The sequence below is a fragment of the Schistosoma mansoni genome, chromosome 1, assembly GCF_000237925.1.
Source record: "Schistosoma mansoni strain Puerto Rico chromosome 1, complete genome".
NCBI lineage: Eukaryota > Metazoa > Platyhelminthes > Trematoda > Strigeidida > Schistosomatidae > Schistosoma > Schistosoma mansoni.
Genome location: NC_031495.1, coordinates 63,050,046 through 63,076,962, shown reverse-complemented (window position 1 = coordinate 63,076,962; position 26,917 = coordinate 63,050,046). Strand labels below are relative to the sequence as shown.

The 26,917-nt window shown below is 35.3% G+C and overlaps 1 protein-coding gene across 1 annotated transcript in view; it reads right to left on the bottom strand.

Moving 5' to 3' along the window:
- Smp_151620 (cadherin-related) overlaps nt 1–26,917 on the bottom strand; it is a gene marked incomplete at both ends in the record, with an annotated part of 49,582 nt that overhangs the window by 18,777 nt on the left and 3,888 nt on the right. The window contains 6 exons of the mRNA XM_018795152.1: nt 9,207–9,385; nt 10,480–10,529; nt 13,534–13,633; nt 19,023–19,560; nt 19,741–19,867; nt 23,936–24,278. Of these exons, the coding sequence (XP_018649494.1) occupies nt 9,207–9,385; nt 10,480–10,529; nt 13,534–13,633; nt 19,023–19,560; nt 19,741–19,867; nt 23,936–24,278 (1,337 nt within the window). The remainder of the gene's footprint in view (nt 1–9,206; nt 9,386–10,479; nt 10,530–13,533; nt 13,634–19,022; nt 19,561–19,740; nt 19,868–23,935; nt 24,279–26,917) is intronic.

Here is a 26,917-nt window from a genome sequence, read left to right as displayed (position 1 = left end):
AATAACAATCTAATTGAAGTTGTTTTGGTTAAGTCTTTAAGTAGTATTTGTCATAAATTGATCTCAGTTGGAGTACAATAAAACAGGTGTACGGCACACTAGAAAGCTTGCTGTTCCATCCTAGTATGAGACACGTAATATAGCTTCATCTACCATTACTGCCGATCCAAAGGCTAGGTAAAGTAGTAGAGTTGAGCATGGGATTAGCGACCCCATTCTTTGATACTATGGAATATCTAAGATGGCTGTCAGTATCATGGAATTCTTACTGTTGACTAAACTATAAAATCGTGCTGGAAGGGAGGCTCGCAGATGAGTTTTAAATGAAAACTAGTGTCAAATGAAGCTTCTTACCCTCACTCTTTCTCTTTATTCTGGTGATTGATTAGATTATAAAACCTTTATATCACAGGAGAAGCATGGAATACAGTGGGTAGTTTGAATAGAGCTTGACGATTTGGACCTTCCAGGTGAATTAGAGTTTCTGTCCCATACACAGTAACTAGTTTAGATGAAGACAGCCAGTGTAGTAGCAGCTTACACAACAGTAGGTTTCAGTATTCACAAGCGGGAAAGCAAGACTATAATATACAGCACAAAGGACATCAATGTGATCACACTTGATGGAGAAGCTCTAAAAGAGGTAGAAACCTAAAACTCGGAGAACTACTTCAACCATCGTCAAAAAAGTACGGGTATTTGTAAAAAACTGTCTACTCAAGATACTTCAAATCCGTTGACCAAATATCATCAACAACAACCTACTATGGTAGAAAACTAACCAGCTTCCAGTTGAAAAGGAAATTAGGAAAATACTTTAAAGGTGAATAGAATATACATCGTGAAAATCATCAATCTCTCTCCAGATGTAAACTGTAACTTGGAATCTTGAAGGGAAAAGAAAAAGGAAAACCAAAGAACATATTGCACTGAGAACTGGAATTTAGACATTAAATGAATGAATAAGACATGAAAACAAATGGAAAGTAGAGCATTAGATAGATCAGGTTGTAGAATCCTGTTGGGGTGATCCAGAAAACTTCTCTCAAAAGACAAGAAAGGCTAAGGAAACATTAAGAAGCATTTTATCCAATCAGCGTTCGGCTAGAAGTTTTACCAGAAACATCACGAAAGTGAAAAGTCACATGTAGAGTTTCTGATTGGCTGATTACTACACTGCTACTATGTTTAGTAGCATTCCAGAATTTTCAGGAAAACCCAAGGACTCCTAAAATACTATAAAAACCCTATATTTTGTGTACATAAATGAACCTTTGGAGTAAAGTGCTTTTTGCATATTTTGCGCCTTTTCTCTCATGTTCAAGTTGCTGTGTAGTTTTAACTGGTGGGTGAGGGGTTACGAGACTAGTTTAGGATCCGAGTATAGTGTTCAATTAGCAAGACTTATCAAATTTTGATCGGTAGTCTATGCACCAAGAGTGGTAACCGTCTTAATTTTCAAAGCAATTTCCTAAACCATCAACATTGAATCCAACAAAAAACTTCAATTTTTAGACCGACAGTAACTACTTTATTATTTGTATTACTTTTTATCGGTCTCTATTTTTTTCTTGTTTTGATGAATCATTTTTTAATCACAAAATAAACAATCATTTAAAATTACATGAAGTTTATCAACAAAAAAAAACAAAAAAAAGGGAAAACTATCCCCGTTGAACATTGAACAGTCCACACACCCAGCCCGCACACACAAAGAAGATGGATATTCGTTTGCTTTTTCAGTCATAACTGTATGCTTTTTTTTCTTTTTTTTTCTTAAAAGTTTTTAATATACAAATTTAATTTGAAGAAAATTGTGTTTGTTCTTTGTTGCGTTGGTGATAATGATGATGATGATGTTAGTTAGTTAGTTAGCTAGTTACCTATGAATGTATTGTAGTCTCTTTTTTTAAAGGATAATGATAGAGACAGGGAACATAGGTGTCAAGTATGTGACAACAACAAAAAAACATGTTTTACAATTCAAGTGTATTCGTCAGTCAGTCAGCTACAACGTAGGACCAGGCACATGTATATGCATCGGTCCAGGTTGCCATACCTCGTTAGCACAACAGGATGAACAACGGATTCATAGAAATAGTTAATTTAGTGGTGGCAGTATATAAAAGATAGGTTGTATATAAGGATATAGTATAGGAAGGACGAACGTTATGAAGCAATTTTAATCGTAAGGTTTAAGAGAAGACAAAGAGTGTATACACTTACACCATTGTGATCGATTCTGAGTCATGTCGTAAATTAGTTAAACTAGAAGTAGACTAGAAACAAAATTGTTATTGATTGTTATCAAAGGATAATGATTTCTGATTGATTTGAATTAGATCATTGTTGAAAAAAACATGAAAGATTGATTGCAATGCTTTATTCTGATATTTGATATTTGATTAGTATACATCTGGGGAAGTTCTAGATGGATTGTATCTAGAATCTATAAGTCTAAGTCAAAGTTTTACATCTATACACGTGGTGAAGTTCTAGATGGATTGTATCTAGAATCTGTAAGCCTAAATTATAGCACTACATCTATACACTTGGGAAGTTTCAAATGCATTTCACTTGGAATCTATGAGTCTAGGTCGAAGCACTACATCTATACACTTGGGAAGTTTCAGATGTATTGTGCCTAGAATCTATAAGTCCAAGCCAAAGCACTACATCTAATGGGTTAATTAGTGAAAAATAGTACAGGATTTATTAAACTTCATTATCGGAATTTATCATTCATTAACTAAAATAGATAATCTATTTAGTCATCAATTATATAGTAAACTGGTCTAAGTTTACCGTATATGAATCAATTAAGAAAAAATTAGGTCAACATCATGATAATTGACATTTTCAACTTTAGTCAATTTATAATATAACCTATTATTTATTCAATACTGTGTGTGTTGCCTCGATATACCAATAAGAGACTGACCAGTTGCAGTCGTAAAACATCAATGAGAAGATTCAAATAAACAATACTAATTGAATTTAAACTTTACCCGATTGCACAACCAAGTGGCTATCAGAAATCAGTAGCTGAGTAGATAACGCGATGTCGTTTGAAGCGAACGATACTGGGTTCGAGTCTCAGAGTGAACATCAACTCTGAGATACAGGTACATCCAGCTGACGAGTTCTGAATAGGACCAAACGCGATTCCTGAATTCTACTGCTAGCCAATATTTATCTTTGCTTTTAATACACCTTTGTTTTTGAAAATTCACCAATCGTCCTTAGTTTGTGATAAAAACTGATTAGAATACATGAAATGTTACCTTAATAAACCTTGTAACAAATAACGTATTCATTCATTTGATTTTTAATGTAATTCATATTATAGCTTGACAACAAAAGGAGTTAAATGATTTAATTTAATTTTTGTTTGTTATTGAAATTAAAACCTAAAAGCACTAGACGGCTACTTTCTCCTATTGTGAGACTCCTCAGCAGTGCGCATCCACGATCCCGCTTCACGAGATTCGTACGAGACTGATAAATTCTGGGTTCGAATCTCGTGAGGTGGGATCGTTGATGCGCAGTGCTGAGGAGTCCCATAATAGGACGAAACGGCCATCCAGTGCTTCCAGGTTTTCCATGATGTTCTAACTTCAATTGACTCATGATCTTAACTATATAAGCTGATATTAAAGTAAAAATTTTTTTAATTGTTAGTTATCAATCAAGCTTAAAAGTTGATTGGCATATCATTAAGTTAATTTAATTATTAACAATTTCTAAGTGACCATAAAGCTTTGATTCGACAAATGGAATATTTTATACTTTTAACAATAATAATAATATTAATAATAATTTTTATTATTATGGGTAAAGATGGATAGTGGTTAGCAGTGGAATCCAGGACGTGCGTTTCGTCCTATTTGGGACTCGTTAGCTAGGTGTACCTGCATCTCAGAATTGATGTTCACTCTGTGACTCGAACCCAGTATCTTTCGCTTCAAACGCCATCTCGTTATCCACTCAGCTACTGAGTGCTGATGTTATTATTATTATTATATATGGCGCCATTTTTAAGCATAAAGAATAATAATCTGTACACACAAAAAATACATAACATATACATCATTATTGAGAAAGTAAATAATGCCGAAACAATAATTGATTAATTACACTTATTATATAATAAAAATAAAAAATAAAAGTGCCTTTTTTTCCCCTAGAAACAATTTTGTTCATAAAAAACTTAAAACCACCAACTAAATTATTAAAGAAAAATAATCGATTCTTTTTAGTTGTTGTTTTTTCTTGTTTTCTTTTTTTCTTTTCTCTATTTTTCTTTTTTCTTTTTTACCCCAGAAACAATTTTCTTCATAAAACCAATAAAGAAAATAACTGATCCTTTTGTTGTTGTTGTTTTTGTATTTTTTTTTTGTATTTGATTTAATAAAAGATTAGGCGGTTGAAATGAATAATTTATTTAGTTCATTGTAATACTGTCTCCTACTATGATGTGGAGCCGAAAAGAATATTTATATAATAATGATAGTAACAAGAGAATAGGAGTGATAGATATCATATGGTTAAATAGGATTTGAAAAAAAGTTACTTTAGATAGTATTTCATAATTAGATCCAGTTATCAGAAGGTGTTTTGTGGAGATTTCAGTATTTTTCATAGTTGAAATCATGAGTTAATTGAAGTTAGACCACCATGGAAACCTGGAAGCGCTAGACGGCCGTTTCGTCGTATTATGGAACTCCTCAGCAGTGCGCATCCATGATCCTCCACTCGCGAGATTCGAACCCAGGACCTACCGTTGGCTGCCGGCTCTGTGGTCTATCGGTTAAGTGCTCTGGCGCGAGACTGATATATATGGGCTCGAATTTCGCGAGTGCGGGCTCGTGGATGCGCACTGCCACTGAGGAGTCTCATAATAGGACGAAACGGCGATGCAGTGCTTCCAGGTTTCCCATGGTGGTCTAGCTTCGATTAAATCATGAGTTCAACTATGAAAAGATCCAGTTATACTATCAGTTAAGTAAGATATTACTTAATGTTTTGAACAATATAAAAAAGGTATACATTTCTTAGATGGAATCTTTGATTAAAAATACAGAGTGATTTAAAATTAGAGGAACTAACATTACTGTTTTCACAATTGATTGATTACTGGGTGGTAATGAATATCATGTGTGTCAAGTCGTTCTTAGTGCAGATCGAATGCTATCGATGAAGCTGCAATGTAGCCATTAGTCTAGATGGCTCAACACTGCATGCACTATGCTTCGTCAGGAAGCACCAGTTCCCTCAAGATTATGGGGGACACTTGGCTGACGAGTGCCAAGTAGCATGAAACTTGGATCTAGGGTTTTCTGTTGACCACCTCCAACCACCATCTATCTTAAAAATGTTTTCCTTCTTCAGGGCTGTGAACGTGAGTTACACATGTTTACCTATCGTTTTACTAAACTTACTTGTTATAAGAGGCTGGTAGAGAAACATATTTATAATAATAATATAAACTGAAAATAATAATTACAGAATTCACACCAGTTTACATGCGACATTAGATGTAGAGAGCAAACATATGATATGAGATTATTTTAAGTTCGCTGGTTTAGTAATTGTTTAAGTAGTATATTTATGACATGTATCATGGCAAATCCAATACATCAACAGGGAACTTTTAATTTTTAGCTTCAGTGGATAGCCTGATGATTTATGAACAGTGTTCTTTAAGGGTTATTTCCAGTGCTAGGATTATTTAAACACATAAATATTGGTGCAAGGAGGCACCAGATGTATATGCGTCACACAAAACAATGAAAGTGGGAAGAGAAAGGGGTAAGGTGCACATATAAAAATAAAATGAAATAAAAAATAAGAGTAATGGTGGAGGGAACTGAAATGTACAACCAGAAGAACTCTCTCAGTCAAGGAGGTTATGACCACTCTTTATGAACAAAATAAAAGAAGGTTACAGCAGGATCGCTATTAGCTTCTATTCTGAGCCATATCTGATAACGTCTCTAGCCACTGTGTAGCGCCATCTCTCGGACCCCATCCAGGGAGTCGTGAAGGGTCAACAGAATCCAGTCCTTTGCAGCTCTCTTTTATACCACGGCACCATGTCATACACTGACCACCTCTCCGCTTTTTCCAACCAGTCGATAACAGCAGTGAAAATGTTTTTATTCATTACAGTGAGTAAATATGAAATGTGTCATGTTGAGTTGATTCATAAGTCTTATTTTGAAGATACTTTACACAACATCACAATGATTTTTCACTGTCGTTGTAGTGAACGAGAATATATAGACAGGTGCATCAGCCCCGACAAGTTATGCGTAGTTCCCCTTGCGAAGGAGACGATGGACACGACCAACTGGGAACTGCAGACCAGCACGAGCTGATCGCGTTTTGGCCTTAGCACGAGACGTTCCACCTGTTCTCTTGCGAGCAGTCTGCTTCGCGCGTGCCATGACTGTAAACAACAAGAGATGATGACAATGGTGGCATTTGTGGTTCTTGAACGGGCATAACTTCACAAAATGCCATGATCCACAAAACCAACATGGTGATGGTGGTTTACCAGAAGGTTGCTGTGCGTTCGCCTTGTTTTGTTTGGAAGATTTGGAAGATCTGAATGCATTTATTGAAGCGAAATCGAAAGTCTTTGCCTTTTGCTGTACCATCGCGGTGTCATGTTTGAGATTTAACACTCGGTTGTGACCATTTGCAGAGTCATGTTAGGCTCCTGCTCAATAGGCGATAGAATTCTGGTACGGATATCTTCCAGTTTCTTCTTTCTACACCATATAATATATACTTCATTTGCAGGATGTCTATCAATTGTCTCAGATATGATTGTTCGTTCGTTTCCACACCAATCATCCTTTGTTCTCGTTCTCTTCTCTTCAATCTTCTTAACCTTCTGCCACCAGACATTTCAATTTTGATTCATGATACATACTACTTATATTTGTCGACATCAGTAGCACACATCACACAATCTATTACAAATCTAATACTAAGCTAATCCATAGAAGACCAACTGAAGAAAAAAACCCAACAAATGTCACTTATCTAAATAAAGAGTAAAGGTTTTACATGAGTTTTAATGAACAGGCATAAAACGGTAACATTTTTGTGTTATCACTTGTCATAAACTATGACACTATATGTCATATACAATGAACAAGAATTCAGTAATTTGAATACAACTACATATTTTTTATGATTGTTACGTAAGAGAAAGTAAAAGGAATGTATTGTTCGTATTGTATTGTTAGTATTGTTTGTTTGAATCTTTCCATTGAAGGTGTAGGACTGTAACTGGTCAGTCTCCAATTGGCATATGTGCACACTGTGCGTATTGCCTCGATATAGCCTTAATTCACAAGCATGGTAAACAAAGATGGATAGTGGCTAGCAGTGGAATCCAGTTTGATGCGTGTTTCGTCCTATTTGGGACTCGTCAGATGGATGTACCTGCATCTCAGAGTTGATGTTCACTCCGGGATTCGAACCCAGTATCATTCACTTCCAACGCTATCGCATTATCCACTCGGCCACTGAGTCCTGATGGCCAAATTGCTTGTGCGATAGGGTGCAGTTTAAATTCATTTAGTATTATTTGTTTGAATTTAGGCTAAAAAAAAACTTTGTTGTTAAATTTAGATGAATAGTAACTGGAAACAACAGGAAACAACTGTAAAGGCTTGTTCAAAACAGAGTTGAATGGGGAATGCTGGTGAGCGGTGTATGTTCCTCCAAGAGAGGTAACAGGCGTAAGCAAGTAACTAAGTAAGTAATCATTGAAAGCAATAATGTATGTAAGATACATATTTTGTGCAAGAAATGGCATTCAGTGAAAAAAAAATCAACTCGAATTCATTAGAAGAGATTACAGTTGAAGATGAATAAATGAGTGTATGAATCCAATTAGAAGAATGAATTCAGTCTTCTATTTAATCAAGAATGTGATACATTTTAAAAAAAAAAGTCAAGTAAATGAGTGTACGTTAAGTTAATCAATTCGATTCAAGCCATTTTCAACGACTTGAATCGTACGCTCTAAACCGCCCAGATTTCTTGTTGTTTATATTTCAATCCTAAATTAGATCTTTTATTGAACTACATTTGTGGATTGTTTGAAGTTAAACAATAACACCGTTGGATCCTGGCTCAGTGGTTTTTGAAGGTTAACCACTAACGCGTGAGGCTGATAGGTCCTAGATTCGAGTCTCGAGAGGCGGGTCATGGATGCGCACTGCTGAGAAGTCCCACAATAAGACGAAATGACCGTCCAGTGCTTCCAAGTTTTTTCCATGATGGTCTAGTCGAGATCATGAGTCAATTGAAGCTAGATCACCATCGAAAACCTGGAAGCACTGGACGGCCGTTTCTTCCTACTGTGGAACTCCTCATCAGTGCGCATCCATGATCCCGCCTCGCGAGATTCGGACCCATGACCTACTAGTCTCGTGCGCTAGCGCTTAATCTCTAGACCACTGAGCCGGCATTCAACGGTGTTAATATCAACTTTAAATAACCCACGAAATTGAGCAACCATTCACTAATGTCTTCAGTGAGTTGATGAGTCAGCTGAAGAGTCCCACGACAGGACGAAACGGCCGTCGAGTGCTTATAGGTTTTCCATGGTGGTCTAGCTTCAATTAACCCATGATCTCAATTATATGCAATTAAATTATGTTTATTTAGAGTTCCAGTTGTGAAAAAATTTGGACTGTTCAATCAGATAATTGATACAACATAGATATTGTACAACATTCATTTATTAGTAACTAGTTAGTAGCTGAAATATTTTGGTTTCCATCTATTTACCACACACAAATAAGTTTTTTTTTCTAAGTTTACAAAACATACCTTACTGATATCTGATAATACAATGACAAAATTAAGGTCGGTACATCATAAAGATTGCGTCTAGATATTTACCTATTCGGTATAAAAACCCTGAACAAGAGGAAATGTACATTGTACTGATCCAAGAATCATCATTATCAATGATAGAATACTGGATAAAATTTTCTATCCCAATTTATGACTCTTTTATTGATGACTACTCAACATTTCAACATAGAAACAAATCTCATTTGTGATATATTATAACTCTATGTTACAGTATCCATGTAAACTATTGTACAAATCGCAAGTAAATCTTGTATAAAAAACAAACTGCTTAGCAACAAACAATCGCAAATGTTTTAACATACCAACATATGTATTCGGTGGTTGATTTTCTGCTATCCGAAAATGATAACAATTATCACGATCTAAACCAACAAACTGTGGTGTATTATCATTTACATCGATAATAGTTACTTCAATTGTAGTCGTTGTTGTCAATGAAATTGGTTGACCATTATCATTAGCATAGACTTGAAATCGATAACTTAGGGAAAAAAGAAAAGAAATGAAAGATGATATTAGGGAAAATCATTGAATAATTCTATACTTAATATACGTAAAGATTGACCCAGATACTTGATTATAATCATATGGATTAGTTCTCTCAGGATTCGAGATATTACTTTGCTGATGAGTTCCAGTGAACGTAGAACTGAAGTCTACGACGTTTTATGGACTGAATCCAAATAATCGGACTTAGATATTGAATGTTTGTTATTGAAACTGATCACTTGTAGTCTTTAATTTGACGTACAATTTTTTTGATTAGGCATTCATTTACAAATTAAAATGTATAGTAAAATGCATTGAAGTATCTGAATATTGGATAAAGTAATTGAACAGTAGAGGGTTAGGGGGATTTTTGAGTTTTTTTAATTGAGAACACGAACCGATCAATATTAGACTATTAGTGAAAACCTGAGAGCATTAAACGTCCGTTTCGTCTATGTATGGGACTTCTCAGCAGTGCACATCCATGACCCTGCACATGAGATTCGAACCCAGGACTTTCGGTCTCATGCGCAAACGCTTAACCTCTAGACCACTGAGCCGGCATCAAACGGTGTCAGTTCTTCCATTAAAATGGTGTAACCATCTTCTACTGTACGGAACTGAAACTTCGAGAACTACTACAACCAACATCAAAAATGTTTATGATGATGGTTTATGAACAATTGTTTATGTGAGATACTCCGTTGATTGATTACCATCAGCAATTACCTGCTGTGGGAGTGAACCAGCCAGCTTCCAGATGAGGAGGCAATTAAGAAACAAAGTTAGAAGTGGACAGGACATAAATCACGGAAATCATCAAACTGGATCACGAGGCAAGAGCTAACTTGAAATCATGAGGGGAGACGAAAAGAGGTAGGCTAACGAACACAATACGTCGGGAAATGTAAGCAGATATGAATAGGATGAATGTTAACTGGAAAGAACTGGAAAGGATTGCCCAAGACAGGGTTGGGTGGAGAATGCTGGTGTGTGGCCTATTCTCCTCCACGAGGGGTAACAGGCGTCAGTAAGTAAATATCTTATTGAATATATATATATATTATTTACTAAAATAAAACTTACTTTTGTTTTAATTCTCTATCAAATATCATTTTTTGTATAAATACTTCCATCTAATTGATTAATACTAAAATATTCTTTACCATCTTGACTAATTTGATATTTAATTTCAGCATTCTTTTCACTATCTGCATCAGTTGCTAACACTTTATTAACCAATGTATTGATTGGACTATTCTCTTGAACAAAAAACTGTCAAAATAATAATAAGGGGGGAAAAACACTCACATATACCAATATCATAATCAATACATTTATAAGGAAGTAATCTGGGAACTAATGATTAGATCAAACATAGTTTGATAACCAAAGATGGATGGTGGCTAGCAGTGGAATCCAGGATGCGTGTTTCGTCCTATTTAGGACTCGTCAGATGGATGTACCTGCATATCAGAGTTGATGTTTACCCAGGACTCTATAGCTAAATGAATAACGCGATGGTGTTTAAAGCGAAAGTTACTGGGTTCGAGTCTCAGAGTGGACATCAATTCTGAGATGAAGGTATATCCAGTTGAAGAGTCTCAAATCGGACGAAACGCGCATCCTGGATTCCACTGCTAGCCATTATCCATCTTTGCTTATAAAGCTTGTGAATTAAAGCAATATCGAGGCAGTCCGCACACGACGCACATTTGCTAACAAGAGATTGATCAATTGCAGTCCAAAATAACAATATGAAGGTACAAGTATATAACAACAAGTGAATATAACATAGTTTGAATTCTATCAAGTCTCAAGTTAAACTTTAGACAATCATTGGTTTGGTTGCTAGGTAAATATTTACTAACCATACTAGTTCATATCTCCGTCTCACTGACTATGTGAGACTGAAATACTTCGGATCATGAAGTCATTAATTAAGATTTAGGTATTTTCTATTTATTTCATATAAAGATCACTTTTATTACAGAATCATTTTGTGAACGTAATCGACGTTATACGATTGAAAGAAAACTTCTAAACCTTACATTGAAGCTTCATTTTTGTTATGATTCATTATAAACGATTGTTTGTCACATGAAGGATATTTGTTTCATTACTGGTAGAGATATTACGAACAAACACTTCATTTCATCTTCATATAAGAACATGAAGTGAATGTACATTACTAGAATTGGTTACTTCTCAGTGATCAGTTAGCATAAGCATATAAGTTATAATTATCATAAACTAGCCAGCTACTGATAACATGATAAAGTTGATACAAGATAGAGAAGATATAATTAAGAAGATTACTTTAACTGAACATTTGTCATAGGACTAATCTTAATAAGCTAAAGTATCAGATGTAAGTAAAGTGAAATAATTAAAGGTGCTGTGGTGTATGCTACTTATGTTGACAGATATAGGTAGTATATAACATCAATCGAAAGTGAAGTGCATGTGTGAAGAAGATTGGGAAGATTCAATCGAAGAAAAGAATGAAAGCATTATAAAGTATGTAAAGGACAAGTGATAGAAGATGTGCAACTTATGTATTTGATGTATGGTTTTCATATTTTGTGAAAGCACTTTATAATTTTGCATCAAACAAGAAATTGGTCCCACCCACCCCCCACCTGAGTCTTCATTCACTACAGTACTATCACTTAAGAGTAAATTTACATAAATGTATTCTAACTCAGTAGTACAGTGGTGTCGTGCTGATCACAAGCAATTAAGGTTGTATATGTGATCATATGTAAGCTTGAAAATGACTATTGTCATATTGTGATTCACATCAAATGGGAACTGCTTAATAGTAATTATCATGTTTGTCTGATCCTTCATGCTGACCTAATTCTCTAGATTATCTTATAATATTGTAGTAAGTGCTACTGATATCGACAGATATAAGTAGTATGTAACATCAATGAAAAGTAGAAACCCTGGTAGCAAGAGGTTGAAAAGATCAAATACAAAAGAACAAGAACAGAGAACGATTGGTATGAAAAGGAAGGAATAATAAAGTTTGGAACAATTGATTGATATTTTGCAAATGAAGTATTTACCAAGATACTCCATATCATTTAGTTGCACCCTCTTCTATTCCCTGAAGTATAGCAACTAGTTTAAAGTCTGAATATCCTGTATGTTGTCAATTGTATATTGAGAATTCATTCATATCTCACACTTTCCAAATAAACTGTTGTTTAAATTATTTAAACAGTATTTTAGGATTGTAGTTGATGTCACTTCTTTATGAAAAATCTAGCTCTAATACCCTATCCTAATTTCTAACTCTGAATTCTGATTCTAATTTCTTTCACTAATTTATAATCTTCTTTAGACCCTAGTAAGTAGGTGAATTTTCTTACAATCACTACAGTATCCGTTCAAAGATCCTCCGTTAATTATAATTTCATTAAAATATTTCATTCAGTGAATATGCTGTCTAGGACTGATTTCAAACTGTTTATATACGTACAAAGCTCCCAAACGCTCTGGTACCACCGAGAGTGGGGAGAGTCCACTCTCCCTCTCTAAATGCTCTCACATGGCAACGCGTATATAGCCTCTGCCAGGGAAGTCATACTCATTGCCTTCTCGAGGCAGTGGGTGTTGACTACGAAATTGAGAGGACGAAAATTCAATGTACGGTGCTTTAACCGGGTTGGTGGACACGGAAACTCCACCTAGGGGAGTTGGAAAACCCTCATTCCAAACCAATGGTGCACATGGACTCCAGTATCCTGAGGGAACAAATAGCATATGAATCAGTCGTTGGTCAGCGGCTACCATGGGACTGCATCTCCTCACAATGCTCCACTACCTTGTGGATCAGATCTTCAGGTCAAAAGCTCCGAGTATGACTCCATAAGAAAACCACCTGCTTCAGTTTAGGCACCTGGGCAGTGTCACAGCCCGTGCATATGTATCTGGTGCCCCCTTTGTACCAATATTTATATGTTAGCATAAATTAAATAAAACAAACGTACCTGTATTACATAACCAGAAAACAAAAACAGACAAACATCTTTATCAACTTTTCTTTTTCTTTTTACATATAAACAACAAAAAAATGCACATAGTAACTAATTTCAGATTAACCAATCACAATAAATAAGTTCAACTTACATTATAATAATCTTTTGTAAAAACTGGTGGATTATCATTTAAATCTTGTACAATCACTTTAATCACATGACTTGATGTCAGACTTGGTTTACCATTATCACTGCATACAATCTATCAGAGATATATATATGAGGAGAAAACAAAAAAGAAGAAACGGAATAAATGAAAGTAAAAAGTATCTCCAAGGGATAAGAGGTTTGTTTTTTTTGTATATTTAGAAAACAAAGATACCCAATTGTCAATGAAATAAAACGAGCTAGATTCAATTTTGAAACTAAAAAAGTAACGTAATAAAGAAAATTTAAGGAAGCATGAATAGTGGTTAACAGTGAAATCCAGTTTGATGTACGTTTCATTCTATTTGGGACTCGTCAGCTAGATGTACCTGCATCTCAGAATTAATGTTCACTCCGGGTCTCGAACCCAGTACCTTTAGCTTCAAACACCATCGCGTTATTCACTCAGTTACTGAATCCTGATAGCCATTTGATTGTTCAATGGAGTGAAGTTTAAATTCACCTAATATTGTTTATTTGAATCGTCCCATTGATGTTTATGACTGCAATTGATCATCAGTCTCTTACTGCCATTTCGAGGCAATACGCATAGTATACACATATGCTAATAAGAGACTGATCAATTGCTGTCCTAAACATCAATGGGACGATTCAAATAAACAACATTAGTTGAATTTAAAGTAAATTTAAGTTACATCTGGTGAATTACTAACTGAGACTGTTATATATTTAGTATCAAGAAATATGGGATAAGTAGTAACCTTGACTAAATTAACAAACCATCTATTCAATAAAGCTTTTCCGTGCTTTTAGTTCATTCATCATTGAGCTTTGAAATATACTCTGATTCACTTGATTTCAATATTTTGATCCTTCAGTATTTTAGTTAGAGTTATTGAAATTGTACCTGGTTTTCTATAGATGTTTGACATTATGAATTGACTAGATTCTGGCTTATAGGGTCTAATCGTTAAAGAAATTTATGGAAATCTGATGGTTTTTTATTCGATATATGATGAATTTGTGAATATAGATCAGATAGGGTTTAATGGAGATTTCAGTGATCAATGGAGTTCAACCAAGTCTGTTGTAGAGATATCAACTCACTGAAGACATATGGTGAACGTGGATTGGTTGAAGTGAGACACCGTTGGATGCCGGCGAGCTCAGTGGTCTATAGGTTAAGGGCTCTAGCGCGAGACTGACAGGTCCTGAGTTCGAATCTCGCGAGTGCAGGATCGTGGATGCACACTGCTGAGAAGTCCCAAAATAGGACGAAACGGCCGTCAAGCAGTGCTTCCAGGTTTTCCATGGGTGTCTAGCTTCAATTGACTCATGATTTCAACTATGAATTTGTGAATAGACAATACTGAAGAGTTCCATATGATAAAGACATAGCCGTCTAGCTATATCTTACATTCTATAATTTTCTAACTAAAGTCGATCTGTGTTATAAAACTACACATACTTGCTTATCATAAATAAACAAAACTATGACATGTAATACTTTTTAGTGTTACATTTTGACAGTAATATACGTTTACATTACCGATGTTTGTAATGATTACGCAATTATATAAACTAATAATAACAATCTTTCATTGCATCTGATATACAATTCCAGTCCCCCTATCTATATAAGGATCAGTTTCATTCATCTTCCTGAATGTACTTTCATTTGTCTTTAATAAATCGATTTCATTTTGCATGGAAACCTTTTTGATTTTGTTTTAATGAAAAGTAAAAAAAATGCAAAATTTACGACAATATTGATTATTTGTATGTATATATATATGAAGGGGGTATGTTTGTGTGTGTGTGAAGGGGGGTAGTGATAAATCAAGGTATACAAACAATAAAAAACAGGAAAAAAAATAGTTGCATAGCAGCTAATATTAAGGATGAAAGAGAAATTTTTGGTACTACTAAAAAAAAAGAAAAAATAACAAAAAATTTGACTTCAAATGATACATGTGGTTTAATTAATGATCAACGTTTCTTTAAAATGTGGATCAATGTTTCAATATTTTTTTCTAATTTCGTAAATTTATGTTACTACATACTTACTTACTTACTTACTTACTTACTTACTTACTTACACCTGTTACTTCCGATGGAGCATGGGCCGCCGACCGTCATTCTCCAACCCACTCTGTCCTCCGCCTTCCTATCTATTTCGACCCAGTTTTTGTTCATTCTTCTCATGTCTGTCCCTATTTCTCGGTGTAATGTGTTCTCTGGTCTTCCTCCTCTCCTTTGACCTTCAGGATTCCGTGTGAGGTCTTGCCTTGTGACACAATAGGGTGATTTCCTCAAAATGTGCCTAATCCACTTCCAGCGTTTCTTCCTGATTTATTCCTCCGCTGGAATCTGGTATGTTGTCTCCCACAGTAACTTGTTGCTGATAGTGTCTGGCCATCGGATCCGAAGTATCTTGCGTAGACAGCTGTTAATAAACACTTGTTGCATGTAACTACATAGTCTGGAAAAAATGTTTACTTTTCCCTCGATAAGTGATAGGTTTTGCTAATTGAACACTATACTCGGATTCTAAACTAGTCTCGTAATCGCCCAAGCTAGAACTACACAGCAACTTGAACATGAGAGAAAAGACGCTAAATATACGAGAAGCACTTTACTCCAAAGGTTTATTTATGTACAGAAAAAAACAGGGTTTTTACAGTATTTTAGAAGTCCTTGGGTTCTCCTGAAAATTCCAGAATACTACTAAACATGTGGTAGCAGTATAGTAATCAGCCAATCAAAAGCTCTACATGTGACTTTTCATTTTCATGATGTTTCTAGCAAAACTTCTAGTCGAACGCTGATTGGATAAAATGCTTCTTAATGTTTCCTGAGCTTGTCATGTCTATGGCGAGAAGTTTCCAGGATCGTCCCAACAACAAGCCATTCCATAGTTGAACAAATTATTGTGAAATATTGATTGTATATTTAACTTGATTATTGAATGTATGAAAGAAGTTATATTTTGGCTCTGTATTTCGTATTAAAAGGGGGTTTGGTGGAGATTTTAGTATTTTATTAGTTGAATACATGAGTCAACTAAAACTAGACCACTATTGAAAACATGAAAGCACTGAACAGACGTTTCGTCCTAGCATGGGATTCCTCAGCAGTAGATTGGTTAAACTTAGACATTAACACGATTTAGTGTCAACACAATGATCTATAGGTTAAGTGTTCGGGCCTGAGACCGATAGATTCCGGGTTTGAATCTCGTGGGTGGGATCGTGAATGTGCATTATTAAGGAGTCCCATATTATGGCGAAATGACCATGCAATGCTTCCAGGTTTTCCATGGTGGTCTAGCTTCAACTGACTTATGATTTCAACTATTGAAATATCCTTTTTTTACACATACATCCTATCTGTCATACTCTTCAATCTATCTATACTGATAATTTTGTACTATCATGGAGGCGATAAGATTTGACCATGATTTTTCTAATTTTTTATACTTAGTTATATAATTTGTTAATCGTAAGATACACCTCTGAACTATACAACACCGTAATGTCAGACGTTGTTTTCATTGTTTTCAATGTTTATTGAGTAAGCCACGTCAATCACTTTCCGTTATTCGTTCATTTACTTAGTAATTCCTATACATTTCCATTAAAGGTTTTATCTTAGGCCATAACTTTAATCATATTTACCTTATTTCATTTCATATCAAGTTATACCACATCGAACATATCTATGACAAATAGTTGTCAATAGCTTGACCCCATTTATCATGATTGTGTTCAATTTATAAACTCTATCTTTATATATACCTAAGATTATATCCTACTATGGGCTTTCTCTGGCTTATTTTCAACCTACTCATATCCTACCTCCGCTTGTAGCTCCTCCGAGGGCAACTGCCGGTCCCAAGCTTGGGTAAAGGAGGAGGGTTGGCATGGGGTTAGCGACCCCATTCCGTAGATAACCAACTCGCTAAAAAAACGCTAACCAGAAAAAAATTATTCAAAAGTACTCGTATCCTAATCATCAGAAATTTTAGCAACGCTCACTCAGAGGAAAAGTGATCCGGGTACACCTACAATCAAATATTATGTAACTCCTCGATTTTTAAAGACTATGAAGGTATTCAAAGCTAATTTCTGCTAAGTAAACTCTTTGATAGGTAAAGGACAAAAATATTTACCATGTGTTGCAAGTAGCATAGGTTAACCAATACTAAGCTAATCAGTACATTTTTAGTAAGTAATAACAACTTAATAAATATGTAGATTCGGGTTAATAGGTCGAACGCTAAGCAGATTAACATTAACATATCAATTGAAGCATACTTTATCACAGTACTGTAGATCCGAATGTCAGTTAGAAATAACATCCAATACTAGTTACACGAAAATGAACACATTACTCAACCACATTTTTCGATGTCTTTCTATTAGGATCAAAATTGTCCAAACACTATAAGCAGAGAGAGAGAAATAAACCAGATTACAATGGAGGAAAAAGCGCTGGAAGTTGATAGGACACACATTGAGGAAAGCACCCAACTATATCAAAATGCAAGATCTCACTTGAAATCCTGAAGGCCAAAGGAGAAGAGGATGACCAAAGAACACATCGCATCGAAAAGTGAAAACAGATATGAGAAGAATGAACAATAATTGGATAGAACTAGAAAGGAAGGTCCAGGACAGAGCGGATTGGAGAATGCTGGCCGGTGGTCTATGCTCCATTGGGTGTAACAGGTATTAGTAAATAAGCAGTGATCGAAATACTGTTTCGGAATAAATCAAATTCATTATTTAAGTACTGCAATGTACAACAATATAAATAACCTTGAAAATGAATATTTAAATAAGTCAAACAATTAAAACAAACAAGAAGACACAAACGAAAACAAACAAGTGGCACAAGAAAGTGGCTATCAAGACTCAGTGGTTTAGTGGATAACGCGATGGTGTTTAAAGCGAAAGGTACTGGACTCGAGTCCCAGAGTGAACATCAACTATGAGATGCAGATATATCAAGCTGACGAGTCCCAAATAGGACGAAACGCGCGTCAAACTGGATTCCACTGCTAGCCACTATCCATCTTTGCTTACCATGCTTGTGAATTTAGGCTATATCGAGGCAATACGCACAGTATGCACATATACCAATTACAGACTGACCAGTTGCAGTCCTAAAACATCAATGAGAAGATTCAAACAAACAATACTACGTAAATAAACAACAACAACAACGTTTTAACTTACTTTGACTGATTCTGTTTTACTCATTTCATAATCAAATCCATAAATTGTAATTAATTCATAATTTAAATTAGATATTGAATTTAATTGAAACATTCCAACTATTGAACTTTGACCATTGGCAGTAGTACTACTAGTATTACTACTAGTAGTCGAAGTAGTAGAAGTAGAAGTAATAGTCGTTGGATTCAATGACAAGTAATGATTATGTTCTTCTATTAAAGAAGATGTATACATATTAGATCTAAGTGCTTTATTATTATTACTATCTATTGTATTTGGTTCCAAATAACATTGAAATGTACCACCGGGACCAGTATCTGGATCATTAACAACTATAAATGCTAATAATTGTGTCATCTTTGTTAATATAGAATATTCATTCAAATGTTCATTATCTAATTGATAATTGTTTGTATTACGTCCAGGAGTTTCATTAATATAGACATATAATACATTATTATTCTTATATTGATGATGATGATGATCATGAATTGATTGACTTGATGAGATACGATTAACTGATTCGACTGTAATTTGTGGTGCTACATCATTTATATCGGTTACATAGATACTAACTATTGCTTCATCATATCCTGGATGATCGGATTGATCGCGGGCGATCACTCGAATAAGATGATGTTTTAATTTTTCATAATCTAAATGATCATTTAATATTAACCAACCAGTTTTAGGATCAATGTCAAATAATCCTTTTCTCATTTCATTACTATTATCATTACTGTTACTATTAGTATTCATGGTATTCAATCCTAATGTTGAAGAATTATAAATGGTGGTATGTAACGGACGTTGATTAGAATGATCATTATTAGACAATGATGACGACAAAGACGACGACGATGATGATGATGATGATGATGATGATGATGTTGGGGTTTGAATGTTGATCTCATTATTTACTAAACTATATATAATTTGACCAGATTTACCTTCATCTGGATCATCAGCAATTAATTGTATAAGATGCAAACCTTCAGGTGAATTTTCTGGTACATTAATAATTAAACTTTTATTACGAAATATAGGATGATTATCATTTTCATCAGTGACAATAATCTAAAATTGAATAAGTTTGTTTAAATCAATCAATCAATACAATTGTAGATATCTCAAATGAGTAGAAGAATAAGATTATCTGACGTTTCGTCACTCAATATAAGTCACTTCTCCAGAGAATAAATAACCAAATTAACATTAATTCAACTTTAAACAAGACAACGGAACAACTTACTTACTTACTTACTTACTAACGCCTGTTACCATATACGCCTGTAGGCATATGTCCATTCTATGTAGATTGATATTGTCCTAATTCACAAGCTTTATCAGCAACTCTGGGACGCAGCTAAATCTGACTGACGAGCTCCAAACAGAACAAAACGCACATGTTGGATTACACTGCCAGCCACCATCCATTTTTGCTGATAGAGGTTACATTTGTTTTAAGAAACCATATATATATATATATTCGTAACGTTCAAAGAACTAGAAAATTTTGCCGAAATACTTTAGGATACTCATTTATTCTGAGTTACTTAATTGAGTTGAAGTTCGTAAAAAATTCATGAACTACTAGATTTATTGTAATCAAAGATAGATAGTTGCTAGCAGTGGAGTCCAGGACGCGCGTTCCGTCCTATTTGAGACTCGTCATCTGGATGTACCTGCATCTCAAAGTTGATGCTCTCTCTGGGACTCGAACCTAGTACTGTGGCTATCAGGACTCAGTAGGTAGGTTGATAGAGCGATGGCGTTTGAAGCAAATGGTACTGGGTTCGAGTCCTGGAGCGAACATCAACTCTGAGATGCTGGTAAATTCAGCTGACGAGTTCCAAATAGGAGGAAACGGCATCCTGGATTCTACTTCTAGCCACTATCCATCTTTACTTATATTACTCGTGAATTAAAGCAATATCAGAGCAATCCACACAGTTTGCATATATGCCAACAAAAGACTGATCAATTGCAGTTCTAAACATCAGTGAGAAGATTCAAACAAATAATACCAAGTGAATTTATTAGGTTTATTATTCTTGAATATATCGATTTTATGATTAACTCTTATCAAATAAAGTATCGATGACAAACGCAAAAGCCCTGAACAATCAACCGCCCATAATTTAAGACTATTCATCAATGCAAACATGTATATGACTTGACTCTACAAGGGAGATTAAACACACCATTATTTCACGAACACATTTCAGGTCATTTGATTATAGTACAATGTTTCACTTATTAAGTGATCATTAACGATTATTATTCTCAATTCCCAGTTGATTGACTCCATAAAGTATGCGTTTTCAGTACAACATCAAGACATTCTCCTCATATGATGTTATATATAAAGTCAGAAGGGTTTTCTGGAGATTTCAGTATTTTTCATAGTTCAAATCATGAGTTCATTCAAGCTAGACCACCATAGAAAACCTGGAAGCACTTCGTGGATTGCTTGAAGTTAGACATTAACACAGTTGGATGCCGGCCAGCTCAGTGGTCTATCGGTTAAGTGCTCTGGCGCGAGACTGGTAGGTCCTGGGTTCGAATCTGACGAGTGCAAGGTTGCGGATAAGCACTGCTGAGGAGTCCCATAATAGGACGAAACGGCCGTACAGTGCTTTCAGGTTTTCCATGGTAATCTAGCTTCAATTGACTCATGATTTCAATTATATATATATAGGTTATATGGAAAGTATCATAGTATCAAACAAGGATAATCAGAGTCATATATCGTCATAAGCTGAAACAAATGTGATCAACCTTTTTTCGTTTACTTGTTCAATCAATTTTTTTCAGATCATAAGATAATAATAATAATAAGTTTTGCTAAAGGCGTTTATCTTACTGATCACTATCCTTCCTAATTTCTCTCTTATTTCAAAGTACGTCTAGTTCAATTTTTTTTGGAAAGATTTTATTTTCAGACTATATACAAGTTTAATCTCTTAGTTTAAGGGAAGACAAAGAATGTATACACCTACATCGTTATGATCGATTCTGAGTCATGTCACCTAGAGTCTCCAACGACTGGTTATAGTAGTCGTGCGGACCTCAACCAAGTAGTGTGCATCTACCAACATGGCTCAGACTAAAAGTTTATGACTTCATTGATTGATGTAACTGACTGATGCATGTAACACGTGGCCCAACGATCTCAGTCAATGAAGATTCACAACCTCATCAACTGATTTGCCATCATTCCCTAATACCCTGTGTCTAGCCTTACTATTACTTATCCGGTGATTCCAGAAGATACGAGAAATATTTCTAAGACATCTGAGGTCAAATGCTAGTAACTTACTAGTATGCTCTACTCCTAATGGCCATGTATCGCATCCATAAAGTGAAACAGAACGGACTGCTGAACAGTATACTCGTCCCTTAATTGATAGACGGATATCTCGTCTTTGCCATAGGTGACGTTGTTGCTCAGTGCGAACAGAAGACTCTGCATTTAATCAGTGTCTTTATCAAACAGGATTATGTCATCTGCGTTTTCTAAATCGATAAGTGGGTCTTCTAGTAGGAGTTCACTTCCTGAAAATTCGGACGATGTGATACTAATACCAAATGAGAGATGCAAAAATACTCTTGAAACTTGATTAATGTAATACGATATGAGATTTTTAATCTGCCAGTTAGAATCAGCATATCCATCTAATTTCTATCTTGTACTGTATATCTATTGAGAAAGTTGGATATAGTGCTGTTATTAGTATAATACTAGGATTAGATTAAGCTACAGTCTACTACTGGGTTGTATATGAACAACACTAGACGGTTGGACTACTGTACAATTTCATATACTTCTGTTCTAAGCTGTGGTGAGAATTTTATTACTGGAGATTTCAACTAACTGGAAAACTCCTAACAACATCAGACAAATAGTGCTGCATACAGTACGTTCATACTCCTAATAGACATAATATCATCTTCGATTTAGTTTTCGCTGGAGATATTATTCTTCTGTTCGTACAACTTATCAAATAACGTGAACGCAGTAACCGTAAATGATTGTGTGTCCTCTTCTCACTACGATCGAACATTCTAATAATCTTCCACGATAAGATTTACGATCTTCAGAGAGGTGTCACATGTTAGATAAAAGAATTGTCTACTTTTAGTGATCTACGGTTATTCAAGCTATTCGCGATACATCAAGACAGTAGGACATTTAATTCCCATCCCTAGCAGCTCAGCCACATTTATATTGCACAAAATGGATGTAAACCATATTTTTGTCTGGGATTTTTAGTGCAATTATCAAATTGAAACTACTAATAACTTGAGTTATTCAACCAAACCGGTTTTCATTCATCCGATAGTTATAATCTATCCGTGGTTGATCAAGTGACAGAGGATTGCAAATATTCCTTATTAATTTACTACTAAAGATTCTTTCTTCTAGGGGGTACCTGAGAAGGAAATTGGGTTAAAAGTGGTCTTGATGATCTGAGAGTGTGACCGCGGTGACCAAGGGACAACTACCTGAAGTCGGTCACACACGACCGTTTTGTGGGTAGTTTTTGTGTTAGCTCCGTTCTTCAAAGGACCTTACCGCCAGAGACGGATATCCGTGGGATAAGGCGAGGTGTGCATTTTTAGGGTCGACCTCTTCTAACCCCACCCCTCCTTGTGGGAAGGCAGCATCGCTGTTATGCTGGTTGTCTGAAGGAAACACTTTACTGCTGTCACACCTCTGTACAGTCAGCAGTACGACTTCGCCTTCGGACCTTGGGTTTGCTGTTTTCAGTCTTACCGCTCTTCAACCGACCTGTCTGACCTTCAGGACCTTCAGGAACGATTGTTCTAGCCAGTATAGCTCGATTGGTTCATCACGATAAGCAAGCCCGACCACTACATCAAGGTAGCAGCAGAGGTCAGGACTACAGATTCTATACTTGTCAGTTACTGTTTTTAACTGCCTGTTGTTGCATCATGATCGGATAGCCAACTATTTGACCATCTTTAAAGTTACTCAGAAGTTTTAAATATCACCACAAATTTTTCATAACTCAGTTTCCATAGAACTGATAGGACGGATATGTAGACAGTTATCAAGGATTACATGAGATGTAACAGGAGCTTAATGAAGAAAAAATTTGATCACGAATGAAGACTTACCATCAAACTCATTTCACCGGTAAATGCTGGTGATCCACTATCTTCAGCATTTAATATAAAATGATACTGACGTTTAGTTTCCCAATCTAATTGTTTCATCACTTTTAAATATAATTGTTCTGGTCGATTTTGATAAGGTAACACTTGATTTACTGTTGGCTGCTGATGATAGGTGTATGTATGTTCCATTTGTGTCTCATAAGATAAACTATTAAAATTTGATGAATAGATTGGTTGATTATTAATTGAGGTAGATGGAACTAATGAAGGTAGATTAGTGATTAACTCATTCGATAATTGAATCAATTCAAATGTATCATCACCTTGTGTAAGTAGTTGATATCTAAAATAAAGAAAAAGGAAAGATAACTAAGAAGATTGGTACAAACTATCTATGGTTTACATCATTTTCTTAAAAATGAATAGTTGTCATGTCCTTTAGTTATAGGAAGGTTACTTACTTACTTACTTACGCCTGTTACAGTCGTCGAGGAGCATAGGCAGCTCACCAGCATTCTCCTTCCAACTCTGCCCTGGGCATTCCTTTCCAGTACTTTCCAGTTAACATTCATCCTTTTCATATCGGCTTCTGTTTACAGGCGTAATGTGTTCTTTGGCCTTCCTCTTTTCCGCTTACCTTCCGAATTCCAAGTTAGGTATTGCCTTGTAATGCACATTGGTGATTTCCTTAATGTATGTCCTATCCACTTCCAACGTCTTTTCCTAATTTCTTCTTCAGCTGGAAACTGGTTTGTCCTTTCCCATAAAACGCTGTTGCTGATAGTATCCGGCCAATGGATGTTGAGTATTTTGCGTAGACAACTGTTTATAAATACTTATAAACAAATAAATAAATACTTATAAATACTTATAAATACGTGTACCGTATAGATAGGTACACAATCAATATGCTTCGTTTTGCAACCAGTCATAGAAGTGAGAAGATTCAGAGACTACTAGGAAGCTGAAATTAGTAATCTGAATAAAGTATACACGATTCATGGTTAGATCGTACATCTGTCCTTTTGACCCAGAAAAGAATTTATAAGTTGAGACCTTAACTCGGTGTGGTGCCTAGTTTTCTTAATAGCATGCCTTATATACAATCTCACACCTTTAGATAGAATGTAAGCACAAGTATACGATTTGTTTAAAACTCGACCAACCTATTATTCACTCTCCATGGAATTGCAGTCCTAAATAACAATGAAAAGATACAAGTAAACAACACCAAATGAATATAACTTCAACACATTGCACAAGCCATTGACCGTCAGGACTCAGTAGATGGGTGGATAACGCGATGGCGTTCGAAGTGAATGGTAGTGGGTTCGAGTCCCAGAATGAACATCAACTCTGAGATGCAGGTACATACAGCTCACGAGTCCCAAATCGGACGAAACGTGCTTCCTGGATCGCACTGCTAGTCATTATCCATCTTTGCTTATAAAGATTGTGACTTCAGGTAATTTCGAAGCAGTTCTCACAGTATGCACATATGCCAATTAGAGACTGACCAGTCACAGTCCTAAATAACAATGGGAAGATACAAGTAAACAACGCCAAGCTGACTCTATGGAATAGTTGTCCATTATATTAAGTTTTTTGTTGGAATTGTTAAGCAGTCAAACTTTAGCTGCATCTCGTGTTACGTGACATTCGTTAGCATGGTGTATTTGTAAGTGTAAGAGAAATGATAGTGTTAGTTAGATTCTTTTATCATAACAAGAGATGCTACTACCAAGCAATTTGAGCTGCTACCAAACGAGAAGTTTATAGTGATTGTCCATTCAATAAAACCTAGTGTCATACGTAATTAGTTCATAGTATTGACAAAATTATATTGAACACTTTGCTATATGACCAGTAGCTAGAATGATTTGGTATTGCTTATACTAAATTCTTATATTAAGTGGTTGAAAGTAGTTGTTCGACAGCTCTAAAAGTGGGTTGCTTTCTTTATCGACATCTTTAACTCCATGAGAACTGATGATATCCTAAAAGACTAAAACATACATCACTCAGTGCTTGAGCTCGAGAGTATACTGGCTGAGCTATTCTGTAATCAAACAATGTTAATGATTAAAGCATGAAAGTAACAAGAAATCACAAAACTACTAGTTAAAAATAATTCTCATCATACCTCGATGGAATAAGCTACTGATTAGTTGTAGGTAATATGTACATTAATGATGAAAACCATTTCTTGATCTCTTAATTTATCAGAAAATAGGCATGCAAATAATGATCTGATCTCAGCTAGATCACTACTGAAATACTGGAAGCACTAAACCGCCGTTTTGTCCAAATATGGGACTCCTCAGAAGTGCGCATCCACGGCGCTGCATCCGGAGATCATACCGGAGACTTTTGGTCTCAACGGAGAACGCTCAACCTCTAGACCAGTGAAACATAATCTAATGCATTACAGATCTAACTTCAATCAATTGGTAATACTGTTCAACGTTCATTCATTCATTCTCTGCCCTAGATAACTGTCTTACAACCACTAGATCCCAGCTCAGTAATCTAGTCGTGAGGCGTTTGCTGGTATGACCAAAGGTCTTGATATGATATCTATATGAGCACTTCTCAGGAGTCTTAAACTTAACCATAAACTCCTCTCAAATTCCCAATGAAATTCCTACAATCTCTGTAAATTCCCTTCTACTTCAAAATAATAATAATGTGTTATTTTAACTTTAAAAAAAACAGTCTTCTAAGCACGTTTCAATTTTAATGAAGATTAACCATTCACTTAGAAATAATTCATTAGATCATAATTGATATTTAAAAGAAACCTCCATTAGGTGAATAAGTCTCCTTAGACTATTTTTATTAGATGTGATTTATTCATTTCAAGAAACTATATAGTTACTAATGTATTCACTTTAAGTGGTTTTTAAAAGAATATTAAATCACAAGGGGGTTTTGGAGGAGATTTCAGTATTTTCATAGTTGAAATCATGAGTCAATTGAAGC